Raw genomic sequence first — 16,133 nt, 5'->3', positions numbered from 1 at the left:
GAGAGAAAAAACTGTCCTCTTTGTTTCAAAGTAGAAGCAGCTCTTTGGCACAATTTAGGCCCTGGAACTCTCCGTGGAGTTAGGCTAATGCTAAACTCAGCTGGGACCACATCCTTGTTTAACTCCTTCCATGTCCCACACTGATTCTCTTTCTTTCACTGTTTTTATTGAGAACAGCACCTGAAATTCCTGTAGTAGATTCTGTTTCCAAAACAGCCAATTTACTTGAATTACTGGCTACTGAAAATTAATGACCTCTAACCCTAAGGAACTTTTTCTAGAATATTATAGTGTGGAGAAAATCTAGAGATAATTTCATGTGATTTCTCAAAACCCTTAGTATTCAATTGTCCTGAAAGATGATCATTCATTCTCTGCTTGAGCAATTTCTGTGATAAGCAGTTTCCTGGTAGCTCATTCCCTTTCTTACTAAAATTCCTGTGCAGCTATTTCTTATATTTGAGTCTTCTTAAATGCTTATACTTTGAGTGAGTTTCTTTTGATATACAAAAAGTTCTCTTGTATACCTTGACAATTATGGCCATTTCCAGGAGACAGATTTTGAAATCTTACCCGTCTAAATGAATGCCAATGTGGTTGGGTATAAAGGATTGGTGTCTCACCTTAGAAACATTCTAAATACTTTAACTTCTATTCTATGGGTCCAGGACTAATAAGTATATCATGTGCTAACAGAAGAGTTACTTGAAAACACCATGCAAATAAATGTGGACAGATAAATATCTCCTGTCCATTACAGGAAAGAGATCTGCCTCGCACCAAAACCATATCACCAACATTTTTTTTACCATTTTATAAATTTATCTTTATCTGAGCAACCTAGTTATAAAAGACTCTCTGGACAGAAAGAGTTCATATTTTTATAGGGCTCAAAAGGTAAAGTGCTTACATAAGTCAATAAAAAAAATAAACTCTAGATCTTTCCTTGAAATATTTTTCTATGTTAACTTCAACCTGTAAACAGCTGAATTGCATAATTGCTCTTTCATCAAACCCTGCTCCTGGAAAAGGTGATTAATCATGTCTCATTTTGCTTTTTAGATTTCTGCATGTGGATGATTTTAGGAGAATGCATTTAAAGTTTAGAGATCCTAATAGTAACAGATTTCTTTGTTTTAAAATCAGCAAAAATGTACCCAAATTTCACTTCTGCATTTTGATAATCAGCAAGAATCCTCTTCATAGAGTTCCCCAAAGAGGTGAGATGCATTGAAACAATCACAATAGGCAGTTTTATCAATTTTCTTACTAAGATTCAGATTGAAGTGAAACTTCACAGGTGTACATGAAATAAATGATGAGCATGTTTTCTTGCTTACATTAACATAAAATACCAGCATCCATATTTTGTAAGCCCCAAACGATTCTCTATATCATTATATCCAATTTGTTTTGCCTCCAAACAGCATCTTTCCCTAAGGACTTCAGTTTAAAACCTTTAGGCAGCTTCCATGATCTCAGCATGTATAATATTTCTGCACACACAGTTTTCTTCTCCCATAAAACTTAAGCTATATCAAATAAATAATTCTATTTAAATATCACTGAAAAGATATCTGTATTATCCTTATTATTTAAGAGTTGTCATTTTATATCAGCTGATGTCAATGAAGGTTAACTCTGTATATCTTATGGCAGGATACATTTCATGAAGAAATTAACCCATGCCCATCACTACCATCTTTGTAAAGCCATTACCTCCTACAGGCTTGATGCAGGAAACTGAGCTCACTTCACTACCACTGTCCTTAACCCCTTTAGAGATGATTCTCTGTGGTTTTGACCTTTATTTCCTATGCAAAATTCTTCTTGCAGGTCACCAGACTGCGGCGGAGGAGATAACTTCATTGAAACCTGCGGCTACAGCATCAAATAAATTTATAGGAGTAAACAGTAACTCAGCAGTCAAACAGAACAAGAAGTAACATGAGCAACTTGAAAAAGCAAGGAAGAAAAGGAGTACAAACAATGCAAGACAGCCTAAATATTCAGGAGGACCTAGAGTCAAAAGAAAAATGGTCATATAAAGAACTCAAGGAACACCTTAGACAGATGGAATGGAACCTTAAAGAGGATACGAGACAGCAAATTCAAGCAGCGAAAGAACACATTGAGAATGAATTACATAAACAGATAAAAGAAGAAGTTAAGCATCTTTATCAGGAGATAGAGATTATAAACAATAATCAAACAATAATTCTAGAAATGAAGGAAACGATAAACCAAATTAAAAACTCAATGGAGAGTATCACTAATAGAGTGGAGCAAGTAGAAGCCAGAACATCAGATAATGAAGACAATATATATCATCTTGAAAAGAGTCTAGCCAACTCAGAAAGGCTGGTAAAAAATCACGAGAAAAACATCCAAGAGTTATGGGATAACATAAAAAAACCAAACTTACAAGTCATCGGGATAGAAGAAGGTACAGAGATTCAAACCAAGGGAATGAATAACCTGCTGAATGAAATAATTACAGAAAACTTTCCAGAAATAAAAAAGGAAACAGATATACAAATTGAAGATGCATACAGGACACCGAGCACACAAAATCACAGTAGACCAACGCCAAGACACATTGTTATGAAGATATCCAATATACAGAAAAAAGAGAAAATATTAAAAGCTACAAGAGAAAGGAGGCAGATTACATTCAGGGATAAACCAATAAGGTTAACAACGGATTTTTCATCACAGACGCTGAAAGCGAGAAGATCCTGGAACAACATATTTCAAACACTGAAAGACAATGGATGCCAACCAAGAATTCTGTATCCACCAAAATTAAGCTTCAGGTATGACAATGAAATAAAAATCTTTCATGATAAACAAAAGTTAAAAGAATTTGCAGCCAGAAAACCAGCATTGCAAAGCATTTTGAGCAAAACACTATACGAGGAAGAAATGAAAAACAATAACCAAAACCATCAGTGGGAAGTGCCTCGGTAAAGACAGAGGGCGAGGGGAAAGATAATCATGGAGAAACAAACTAAATTTTTTTAAAAAAGGATAAATAATCAAACATGGATGGAAGTACAAACCATATATCAATAGTAACTCTGAATGTTAATGGCTTAAACTCTCCAATAAAGCGACATAGGCTGGTATCATGGATTAAAAAAACAAATCCAACAATATGCTGCCTCCAGGAGACACATCTGATTGGAAAAGACATACACAGGCTGAAGGTGAAAGGATGGGAAAAAATATACCACACACACGGTCCTCGTAAGCAAGCAGGGGTGGCCATCCTCATATCGAATAAAATCAACTTCAAGACTAAGTTAATCAAAAGGGATAAGGAAGAACATTATATACTGTTAAAAGGAACTATTCACCAACAAGACATAACGATTATCAATATTTATGCACCAAATAATGGTGCTGCGACATTCATAAAACAAATCCTCCTCAAGTTCAAGAATCAAATAGACATCAACACAATAATTATGGGTGACTTCAACACATCTCTCTCACCAATGGACAGATCCTCCAAACAAAAGTTGAATAAAGAAACTATAGAACTCAATACCCCAATCAATAACCTAGACTTAACTGACATATATAGAATATATCAACCATCATCAAATGGATATACTTTTTTCTCAGCAGCAAATGGATCCTTCTCAAAAATAGACCATATATTATGCCATAGGGCAACCCTCAGTAAATATAAAGGGGTGGAGATAATACCATGCATTTTATCTGATCATAATGGAATGAAACTGGAAATCAATGATAAAAGAAGGAAGGAAAAATCCTACATCACATGGAAAATGAACAATATGTTACTGAATGATCAATGGGTTACAGAAGACATAAAGGAGGAAATCAAAAAATTCTTAGAGATAAATGAAAATATAGACACAACATATCGGAATCTATGGGACACAATGAAAGCAGTTTTAAGAGGGAAATTCATCGCCTGGTGGTCATTCCTCAAAAAAAAGAAAAAAACCAACAAATAAATGAGCTCACACTTCATCGCAAAGCCCTAGAAAAGGAAGAGCAAAACAACAGCAAATGTAGCAGAAGGCAAGAAATAATTAAAATCAGAGCGGAAATCAATGAAATTGAAACAAAAGAAACTATTGAAAAAATTAACAAAACTAAAAGTTGGTTCTTCGAAAAAATAAATAAGATCGACAGACCTTTAGCCATGCTAATGAAGAGAAGAAGAGAGAGAACTCAAATTACTAACATACGGGATGAAAAAGGCAATATCACAACAGATGCTACAGAAATACAGAAGACAATTAGAAATTATTTTGAAAACCTATATTCCAATAAAATAGAAGATAGTGAAGACATCGATAAATTCCTTAAGTCATATGATTTGCCCAGACTGAGTCAGGAGGATACACACAATTTGAACAGACCAATATCAATGGATGAAATTGAAGAAGCAATCAAAAGACTACCAACCAAGAAAAGCCCAGGACCGGATGGGTATACAGCGGAGTTTTACAAAACCTTTAAAGAAGAATTAATACCAATACTTTTCAAGTTATTTCAGGAAATAGAAAAAGAGGGAGCTCTTCCAAATTCATTCTAAGAGGCCAACATCACCCTGATTCCGAAACCAGACAAAGACACCTCAAAGAAAGAAAACTACAGACCAATATTTCTAATGAACCTAGATGCAAAAATCCTCAATAAAATTCTGGCGAATTGAATACAAAAACACATCAAAAAAATTGTGCACCATGATCAAGTAGGATTCATCCCTGGGATGCAACAAGGATGGTTCAATATACGGAAATCAATAAATGTTATTCACCACATCAATAGACTTAAAGATAAGAACTATATGATCATCTTGATAGACGCAGAGAAAGCATTCGACAAAGTACAGCATCCCTTTATGTTCAAAATATTAGAAAAACTAGGGATAACAGGAACTTACCTTGACACTGTAAAAGCTATCTATGCTAAGCCTCAGGCTAGCATCATTCTGAATGGACAAAAGTTGAAGGCATTCCCTCTAAAATATGGAACAAGACAGGGATGCCCTCTCTCACCACTTCTATTTAATTTAGTCCTTGAAATACTAGCCATAGCAATTAGACAGACAAAAGAAATTAAAGGCATAAAAATAGGAAAAGAAGAACTTAAATTATCACTATTTGCGGACGACATGATTCTATACCTAGAAGACCCAAAAGGATCTACAAAGAAACTACTAGAACTAATAAATGAATTCATCAAAGTGGCAGGATATAAAATCAACACGCATAAATCAAAGGCATTTCTGTATATCAGTGACAAAACTTCTGAAACGGAAATGAGGAAAAGCACTCCATTCACAATATCCTCAAAAAAAATAAAATACTTGGGAATCAACCTAACAAAAGAGGTGAAAGATTTGTACAATGAAAACTACAGAACCCTAAAGAGAGAAGTAGAAGAAGATCTTAGAAGATGGAAAAATATACCCTGTTCATGGATAGGCAAAACTAACATTATCAAAATGGCGATATTACCAAAAGTTCTCTATAGGTTTAATGCAATGCCAATCAAAATCCCAACGGCATATCTTGTAGAAATAGATAAAGCAATCATGAAATTCATATGGAAAAATAAAAGACCCAGAATAGCAAAAGCAATTCTAAGCAGGAAGTGTGAATCAGGCGGTATAGCGATATATTACAGAGCAATAGTGACAAAAACAGCATGGTACTGGTACCAAAACAGGCAGGTGGACCAATGGTATAGAACAGAGGACACAGAGACTAATCCACAAAGTTACAACTATCTTATATTTGATAAAGGGGCTAAAAGCATGCAATGGAGGAAGGATAGCATCTTCAACAAATGGTGTTGGGAAAACTGGATATCCATATGCAACAAAATGAAACTGAATCCCTTTCTCTCGCCATGCACAAAAGTTAACTCAAAATGGATCAAGGAGCTTGATATCAAATCAGAGACTCTGCGTCTGATAGAAGAAAAAGTTGGCTCAGATCTACATATTGTGGGGTCGGGCTCCAAATTCCTTAATAGGACACCCATAGCACAAGAGTTAATAACAAGAATCAACAAATGGGACTTAATTAAACTAAAAAGTTTTTTTTCTCAGCAAGAGAAACAATAAGAGAGGTAAACAGAGAGCCTACATCCTGGGAACAAATTTTTACTCCTCACACTTCAGATAGAGCCCTAATATCCAGAGTATACAAAGAACTCAAAAAATTAGACAATAACAAATAACCCAATCAACAAATGGACCAAGGACCTGAACAGACACTTCTCAGAGGAGGATATACAATCAATCAACAAGTACATGAAAAAATGCTCTCCATCTCTAGCAGTCAGAGAAATGCAAATCAAAACCACCCTAAGATACCATCTCACTCCAGTAAGATTGGCAGCCACTATGAAGTCAAACAACAACAAGTGCTGGTGTGGATGTGGAGAAAATGGTACACTTGTACTTTGCTGGTGGGACTGCAAATTGGTGCGGCCAATTTGGAAAGCAGTTTGGAGATTCCTGGGAAAGCTGGGAATGGAACCACCATTTGACCCTGCTATTGCCCTTCTCGGACTATTCCCTGAGACCTGAAAAGAGCATGCTACAGGGATACTGCCACATCGATGTTCATAGCAGCACAATTCACAATAGCTAGACTGTGGAACCAACCCAGATGCCCTTCAATGATGAATGGATAAAAAAATGTGGCATTTATACACCATGGAATATTACGCAGCACTAAAAAATGACAAAATCATGGAATTTGCAGGGAAATGGATGGCACTAGAACAGATTATGCTTAATGAAGCTAGCCAATCCCTAAAAAACAAATACCAAATGTCTTCTTTGATATAATGAGAGCAACTATGAACAGAGTAGGGAGGAAGAGCAGGAAGAAAAGATTAACTTTAAACAGAGACATGAGATGGGAGAGAAAGAGAGAGAAAAGGGAAATTGCATGGAAATGAAGGGAGACCCTCATTGCTATACAAAATTACATATAAGAGGTGGTGAGGGGAATGAGAAAATTAACAAGGAGAGAAATGAATTACAGTAGATGGGGTAGAGAGAGAAGATGAGAGGGGAGGGGAGGGGGGATAGTAGGGGATAGGAAAGGTAGCAGAATACAACAATTACTAATAGGGCATTATGTAAAACTGTGGATGTGTAACCGACGTGATTCTGTAATCTGCATTTGGGGTAAAATTGGGAGTTCATAACCCACTTCAATCTAATGTATGAAATATGAGATGTCAAGAGCTTTGTAATGTTGTGAACAACCAATAAAAAATAAATTTAAAAAAATTCTTCGTGCAGTGCTTAAATTACAAAATCAGAACTTTTAAGAACAAGACAAATGGGAACAGAATCCCCTCTGCCTATCAGAACTCTTACAACACATTCTGTCTTTTTCTTAGGATACTTATAACTTTCTATTTTCATTTGTACTGCAGTTTAGTGTTATGACTTTGGAAACGCTTGAAGAGATGTCTAATGAGCCAGGAGAGCTGAATCCAGAAGAGATGTCAAGTTTGGAGACATTGACTTAAAAGTCATCTGTAAAGATCTGATCCCTGGATCCATCAGACTTACTACAATTACAAAGATGTTGAAAAAAAGACTGTGAACCACCCTGTGCATCCATGGGAGTGTGAAAAAGTTCATGGAAGTCATCGGAGTGAAAAGTAAGAGGAGAAGTACAATGGGCTGAGATATGAGTGGGAGTGAAAAAATTCCAACAGCAATTAATTACAGACTATTTTTTCCCAAGGAATACAGTAGTGAAGAATAAGCTAGAACACATGAGCCCTGCAAGGTCAAAACAAATTACTCAGGGTTAGTGAAGACTTTTGAGGTGTTTCTGTAGATAAGAATGGGGATGAAAGGGGAAAGGGATAACTAGAATAACGAGAACAGAGGAAAGAAACGACAAAAAAAAAAAAAAGATCAGAGGGGGAAAGACAGATAAAGACTGAGCAACTGTTGGACTGGGATGGCTGAAAGACAAAACTGATAAAAGTATAGAGCTTGAGGGCCAAAGGGACTGTGCATCATCAAAAAAAAATAATAATAATAGAAAATAAGGAAGGAGGAAAATAGCAGACCAAGACAGAGGAGAGTTCAACTTAGAACACAGTGAGCACCAGAGAAATCTTACTTAACTGAGTGAATAAAATCTTTCATCAGGTCTGGAATATTTGATACAGTCAAAGAAGAACTCTATCAATTTATCTACCCTTTCTATTTAGAGGACAAAATTAAAGTAAAATAACTTTCAATTTAGAATTACCAGGTAAAACACAGGATTCCCAGTTACACTTGAATTTCAGCTAAACAATGAATAATATTTTTATTATTAATCCTGTCCCTATGCACTATTTAGGACACAGTTATATTAAAATACTGTTCAATACTTATTTTTATTTGTTTATTAAATATTTATCGATATTTATTTTTATTTGTTACATTTGGCAATGCTCATCCAATTAGATATAGGAATGACAGAGTAAGGGAACAATGAACACAGGAATACCAGTGACCAACTCTGGATGTGCATTTCTTCATGTATTCACAAAAAGAAAGGAAAGAATTAGAAGCTATGAACAGAAATGCTGATGTGGGGGGACACACGGTGATTCATTTGCCTAACTAATAAGTCCTTATTAAAAAATGCATGGGTGTGGGTTGTGGTTGTGGTTCAGTGGTAGAGCGCTTGCCTCGCACATGTGAGGCAGTGGGTTCAATCCTCAGCACCACATAAAAATAAATAAATAAACAAAATAAAGGTATTGTGTCCATCTACAACTAAAAAAAAAATATTTTTAAAAAAATGCATGAGTGACTAACCTAGATGCCCATCAATAGATGAATGGATAAAGAATCTATGGAACATTACTCAGCATTAAAAGAGAATAAAATCATGGCATTTGCAAGTAAATGGATAGAACTGGAGAATATTAGGCTAAGCGAAGTAAGCCAATCCCAAAAAAAACTAAAGGCCAAATATTTTCTCTGATTAGTGGATGCTGATCAATGATGGTGGGAAGAATGGAAGAACTCTGGATTGGGCAAAGGGGAGGGGAAGAAAGATGATGAAATGAGATAGACATCATTACCCTAGGTACATGTATAATTGCACAAATGGTGTGTCTCTACACTGTGTACAACCAGAGAAATGAAATGTTGCATTGCATCTGTGTAAAATGAATTGAAATGCATTCTGCTGTCATGTACAACTAAGTAGAATACATAAATAATAATAAATAATTGCAAATAAATAATAACAAATAATAATAATTTTTTAAAAGAGAAAAAAATTTAAATGCATGAGTGCTCATCATTTTTTGGTGATGGAAGAAGCTAATAGTACGTGGACCAGATGGGATGAAGCAGATTGTTTGTGTAAAGGGGCAGTGAGGAAAAAAAAAAAAAGATGTAAAGGAAATGGGGCTAAGTTGCTAAGGGTATTCAACTGATTTCAATCTACTTTTCTGGCTTTTATTTTCAAGAAAATTACTCTCCTTTCATCGAGTAGCTGTGCTTCAAATTCTTAACAGTAGAATGTATTCTGACTGGTTTATTTCAATATGTAAACACCATAGCATCATCCCCAAATGAAAAAGTGAGCAATATGAGGCAGGTTGGAGCAAATGTTGAGAGCCATTAAGGTGAGATGCTGTGTACATAAGAGTCACTTATACTCTTCTATTTTAGTGTGTATTTGGAACTTTCTGTAATAATTTTGAAAATAAGAGCACATGTATCCAAGGAGACTTAAGGACAGAATGATGTTTACACTTGACTTTCTCAATGGGAGAAAAATCACAAGGATGCTATGCGCAAGGAGATTAATATGACATTCCGTTTCCCGTGAAAATGAATGTTAACTCCTAGAATCACCCTGAAGGTACATCAAATCAAACCACGTTTGCTTCCATGTCTGACTGTCAAGCATAATTTATGTGAATGGTAATAGTTCTTAGTCCTATGATTAACAGCATCTCTGCATGGACATGATATGCTTCACTGGATAATAAGCAAAAAAATAAATAAATAAAGGTCCTACACTACTCTCCTTGAGTATTGACTGATAAAATATGGACCTTTTACATATAATTGAGGGGATACTATAAATAAAGGTTAAGATGTAGACGAGGATGCAAAGAAATCTAAATAAACAAAATTTCAAAATAGTACCAGTCCTTCATAACAGAAGAGACCTAGGGCTGCTTCGTCACAGAGAAGCAGGTAAAAGATACAGCAGGTGAAAGATACATCCAAATGAGGAGAAATAAGTCAAATCTCTAACGAAATTTTAATGACTGCAGATTAGAATTCAAAGGAGTCCTAGGATGTATACTCACTCACCAAATTTTTTCATGGTCTTTGCCAAATGCACCACAAGACATAAAAGCTTGGTGGTTGAACTGAAGACCAGAGAGAAATCTCCTTTAGACACATGTAGCTCCCACCAAAGGCAAGAAAGTCACTTTCTTAAGAAGGAACACAGCCACATCAATGTTTACAGCAGCACAATTCACAATAGCTAAATTGTGGAACCAACCTAGGTGCCCTTCCACAGATGAATGGATAAAAAAAAAGTGGCATATATACACAATGAAATATTACTCAGCAATAAAAGAGAATAAAATCATGGCATTTGCAGCTAAATGGGTGGAGTTAGAGAAGATAATGCTAAGTGAAGTTAGCCAATCCCCAAAATCCAAATGCCAAATGTTTTCTTTGATATAAGGAGGCTGATTCATAGTGGGATAGGGAGCGGGAGCATGGGAGGAATAGACGAACTCTAGATAGGGCAGAGGGGTTGGAGGGGAAGGGAGAGGGCATGGGGTTATTAATGATGGTGGAATGTGATGATCATTATTATCCCAAGTACAGGTATGTAGACACCAGTTGGTGTGAATATACTGTATATACAACCAGAGATATGAAAAACTGTGCTCTGTATGTGTAATAAGAATTGTAATGCATTCCACTGTCATATAAATTTTAAAAAATTAAAAAATAATAAATAAATAAAAAGATGGGAGGCAGGGAAGCAGAGCTGAGAGAAACCTCTCTGAGACATTCAACGGGAAGAAGATTTCTGAAAGGACTAAGGAATCTGCCCTCTGAAGATTTAGGATAGAGAAATTAGGCAAAGAAATATCTCCCAAGGCTAATAAAGCTGAGGAACAAAACAAGATACACAGCATTCCATGGGACTTTCAGGATGATGGAAATATTCTTTCTCTTGTTTGGATGGTAGTTGCATCAGGTACACAACTGTTGAAACTCACTTCAATGAATGCTTCAGAACTGTGTACTGTAAGGGATGTCTCAATTTAATTTTTTAAAAAAGAAATCTGATGTTAATACAAATATTAACTAATCCTTTCAAGTACTTGCTTAGAAGAGACTTATATCAGAGTTTGAAACTTGAACCCTTCCTGAGAGCTAGAAACTGGAAGACAGCAGATCTTAATGCTCCTCATTTAAATACACTATCTATCAGCTATGTGTGGTTTCAATGTTTTTCAGGGACTTTCTTTTAAAAAAAAATCATTTGCAGGTTAAAGGGAAATGACAAGTGAGAAATCTACAGGAAAATTGGGTAAGGTGAGATAAAATGAAACGCAATGGTTTCAACAATAAATGGAAATGCTGAAAATCCTGCCTCTTTTTCTAGAGTTCTAGTCTCTGTCTAGATGCTCAAATGTCCCCTTTTCCTGCTCTTTCCTGCTCTTTCCTGCTGAAACATACCCCTACCACCAGGAAGAAGAAAACTTGTCTTCATGCTAATGAAGCTGAAGGGAAAAGGCCTCCCTTCCTCTGACAGGATGCTCTCAGGGGGGCGCTGTGAGAGGCAGGCTTGCTGGCCCAGGGGCTGCATGTCACTTCTCTGCACCTTCTCATCATCAATTACGACTAAAATGGAAAGAAAGAAATGAAGTCCTGATGACTGCATGTCCTAGGAAAGGTTCAGGGTAGCAGAGCTGCCATGGTCAAGCAAACAGAGGACTCAGCAGTCTATCAAAAGCAGTGGCTTCTAACTTCTTCTCCCTACTAACCTTCTGCGTTATGGAGGTAGAATGGTTTAGTGGTGTGGTCATAATAAAGAGAATAATAACATACCCAACACCGGAAGAGAGATGACTGTATGTCAGTCTGCTAAGCACAGCCTATCTATTAATTTGACCTTTATGCTACGTGTGAACTATTATCATTACCATGTTACAGATGGATCACTGAGAAGCGTCTACAGCCTGTTAAGTTACGGGCCCTGCATTTGAAACCAGGCAGTCTGGCACAAAAAGGTCACTCAAAGTCCTTCTACATGAAGCACTATGCAGACCTTGTTTTCTCTGTCTCTCTCATAAACACACACACACACACACACACACACACACACACACACAATCAAACATGAAAAAATAGAGAGGTAAGGTTTGAAGAAAGTCAGAGAAAACTCTAACAGTGAGGAAAGAAGTCAAGAAGAGAGCCACAGAATATGAAAATAAGAGAGAAATGGGGTCATGTAAGAGTTGCCCAGGAAGGATACAAAACATCATCTCTGAAAGGGATGTTGTGGGCACTCACTCCATAATATCTGCAGAAGTGTTCTGGTCTCCTGAGAGATGGGCACTCTATCAATACAAGGTATTATTCTTTCTGTCTTTAAAACTGAAAGGCTGATATTCTTTGGTAAGATTCCATATTCAGCATAAAAGGAGCACAATTAGAAGCCTGAAATGGCACTTTCCCCCTTTTCTCCAATATAAAAGTCTCCTTCCAGTGTGTGACCTTCTATGCAAAACAGCTCATTTTTAAAGCTTAGTTCCAGTGCCTTAAAGATCCTTGGTTACAAGCCATGGGAAAGGATACCATGTGATGGAGGCCTTTCTAAGTGACAGGGGAAATGTCCTGCTGCAATCTCCTGTAGTGAAGAGAACACAGCACCATTTGGCCAGTCAGAATTCTTAACCATGCTACAGAGCGAATACCAGGCTCTCTTTTCCACAACTCTCATTTTTCCTTGTGAAAATATTTCAAGGTCACAGTTAATGGAATATAGAAGTTAAATTCTTATGAAGATTCGAAAGCATGTTACAAATAAACTGTGGCTTCAATTTCTTTTCAACAGGAGGAAGAAGGTTAACTAGAGCAAATAGAAGTGTTCTTTTTCAGTCTCTCTACTACCAAGGATTATTAAATGTTCATTCATGTTAGAATTGCAGAATGGGAGATGACATCATATTATGAATATTATTATTACAAAAAGTACACAGAATACAGTCAGCAGACAGGTGGTTTGAAATTTAAGTCACTTACCATGTCAGTAGAAGAAACAGTTGGAAAATCCTCTGGGGCCAGTATGGTATCATTAGATATTGAGATATTAACTGTAAGCAAAGGACAATTGAACAATTTTTTACCATAAAAATAAAACAGAAACAATCTAAAAGCATAGTTCATGTCTCTCTTTAAATAAAGTTAGTTATTAAAAATTCTTCAATAACAACAAAAGGGCACAATAAATTTTTATTATAACTTCACATTTTATCTAGATACAATAATCAAAGATTTAAACACATGTGTTGTGTTCTAATCTGATAAGAAACAACATTTAAGGAAATGGAATTAAAATTTGTTTCAGTTCAAAAAATATATATTACTAAAATACACTCAATATATTTTGACTAATGAAAGAAATGATTGTTAATGATTAAGTTGATCACTGGCTTCATGTACTGTAAAAATCTCATAAATTGGATCTTAACTAAATAAGAATAAGTAACTTTTAGAAATTTGGACCACATGTGAGAAAGTATATCATGCAAATGGTGAAAATAAGCACTAACTAAATAATGTGAATTTAAAGGAAAACAATATTTAATTCTAATTTAAAAATCACTATTATAAAATGTGGCATCATTTCTTTAAGATATCACTGAAGAACTTGATTCATTTCTTAAACCAATCCCTTTGGAAATATTTTATTCATTTTTTCAAAATTTTATGGGTGTGAAAATTAAAACATAATATTTTTATTAAAATTCTTATCAGATAAATCTTTCTCTCTCTCTTTTTAATACCTTTATTTTATTTATTTTTATGTGGTGCTGAGGATCGAACCCAGGGCCTCGCACATGCTAAGCAAGTGCTCTACCACTGAGCCACAACCCTAGTCCCATAAATCTCTCTTCTTGTGAGAAGACATATACTATAAAATAAATTGTAACACAGACTATTCTCTATTTATGGAAATACAAAATTACAACTATCATTTTTTGTCTTTGGGGACCTCATAGTTGATTTAACATTTGAAATGCAAATTAGCATGGTCCTCACCCCATCCAACCAAAGCCCTTAACCCGACTTTTAGTTTGCCATGTTTCAGATCCTGTTGATGCCAACCTTAAAAGAAAAACACATCACTGTTTATTTGATGGATGACATTTTAAATATGAGATGGAGGATGGAGGAAAAGAAGAGAATGCCTTGTTTACTACTTTTTCCTAGAATCTAACCAGTCTGGTTCTTCTAATGTATGAAACATGATATGTCAAGAGCTTTGTAATGTTGTGAACAACCAATAAAAAAAAAGTCAAAAATATTTGTTTGCTGTTATTAAAGGAAACTAGAAAGATGAGTCTTTCATAACAATAAATAAATAAATAAATGAGAGCAGATAAAGGCAGAAGAAAAAAAGTAAGGAAAACAAACTAAAGAAGAGAAAAGATTTAATCTAAGTCCAAGTTTTGCTAAATTTTAGAATCCACTCTGATCTTTGAAGTTTCTGCATTGTGAAACTATTAGCCTAAAGGTAGGGATTGTCAGGGTGTTTCCTGTCATAGGCACACTAGATATTTTCTTACTCTGTTTCTTTTTAAATCAGAGAGAATCAAATGGACTAAAGGACACCTGGCCTAAACAATAAAATGAAACAAGAATCTATTCCCAAAAAGGAAAATTTAAGTAAATTATTAGTACTAATAATTTTCATAGGCTTTTTTTTTACTATTTTGTTCTAAAAAGCTTAATGTTTTATTAAATTACTCCATTTGTTCATTTAGCCTAACAGAAGAAAAAATAGGTCCAAATCTGACCACATTGGCCTAGGATCTGACTTCCTTAACAAGACTCCTAAGAAGTAAAATCAAGAATCAATAAATGGTAGATGGGATGGATTCAAATTAAAACGCTTCTTTTCAGCAAAGGAAACGATTAATAACTTGAGAAGACAGTCTTCAGACTGAGAGAAAATCTTTACCACATGAACCTCTGATAAATCATTAATTTCTAGGATATATAAAGAACTCAAAAAACTTAACACACCCACACACAAAGAACCAAAAACCCCACAAATAGCCCAATCAGTAAATGGGGAAAGGAACTGAACAAGACACTTCTCAGAAGAAGAAATACAATTCATCAACAAATATATGAAAAAGTGTCCAACATCTCTAGCAATTAGAGAAATGCAAATCAAAACTACTCTAAGATTTCATCTCACTTCTGTCAGAATGGCAATCATCAAGAACACAGGCAACAATAAATGCTGGCGAGGATGTGGTAAAAAAGGCACACTCATACCTTGCTGGTGGGACTGCAAATTGGTGCAACCACTATGGAAAGCAGTATGGAGATTCCTCGAAAATTGGGAATGGAACCACCATTTGACCCAACTATCCCACTCCTTGGTTTATACCCAAAGGACTTAAAATCAGCATACTATAGTGACGCAGCCACATCAATGTTTATAGCAGCTCAATTCACAATAGCTAGACTATGGAACCAACCTAGCTGTCCCTCAATAGATGAATGCATAAAGAAAATGTGATATATATACACAATGGAATATTACTCAGCTTTAAAGAAGAGTGAAATTATGGCATTTGTCAGTAAATGGTTGGAGTTGGAGAATATCATACTAAGTGAAATAAACCAATTCCACAAAACCAAAGGCCAAATGTTTTCTCTAGTATGTGGATGCTAATTCAAAATAAGGTGTGGGGCACTAGGGAAGAATAGCATTACCTTAGATTAGGTAGAATGAAGTGATGGGAGGGGAGGGGAGGGGATGTGGGGATAGGAAAGATAGTAAAATAAAACAGATATTATTACTTTATGTATATAT

General features: G+C 35.5%; 1 protein-coding gene across 9 annotated transcripts in view; it reads right to left on the bottom strand.

Moving 5' to 3' along the window:
• The window catches only part of SLC4A4 (solute carrier family 4 member 4), a gene marked incomplete at its 5' end in the record, with an annotated part of 343,701 nt that overhangs the window by 58,013 nt on the left and 269,555 nt on the right, over positions 1 to 16,133 (bottom strand). For all 9 annotated transcript variants that reach the window (XM_081303368.1, XM_081303374.1, XM_081303369.1 and 6 more), the window contains one exon: positions 13,325 to 13,395. In XM_081303368.1, the coding sequence (XP_081159494.1) occupies positions 13,325 to 13,395 (71 nt within the window). The remainder of the gene's footprint in view (positions 1 to 13,324; positions 13,396 to 16,133) is intronic.

This window comes from Spermophilus citellus, assembly GCF_964194105.1.
Source record: "Spermophilus citellus genome assembly, chromosome: 8".
NCBI classification, from domain to species: Eukaryota; Metazoa; Chordata; class Mammalia; order Rodentia; family Sciuridae; genus Spermophilus; species Spermophilus citellus.
The sequence above is the reverse complement of the archived record's forward strand: the minus strand, read 5'-3'. Positions and strand labels throughout refer to the sequence as shown.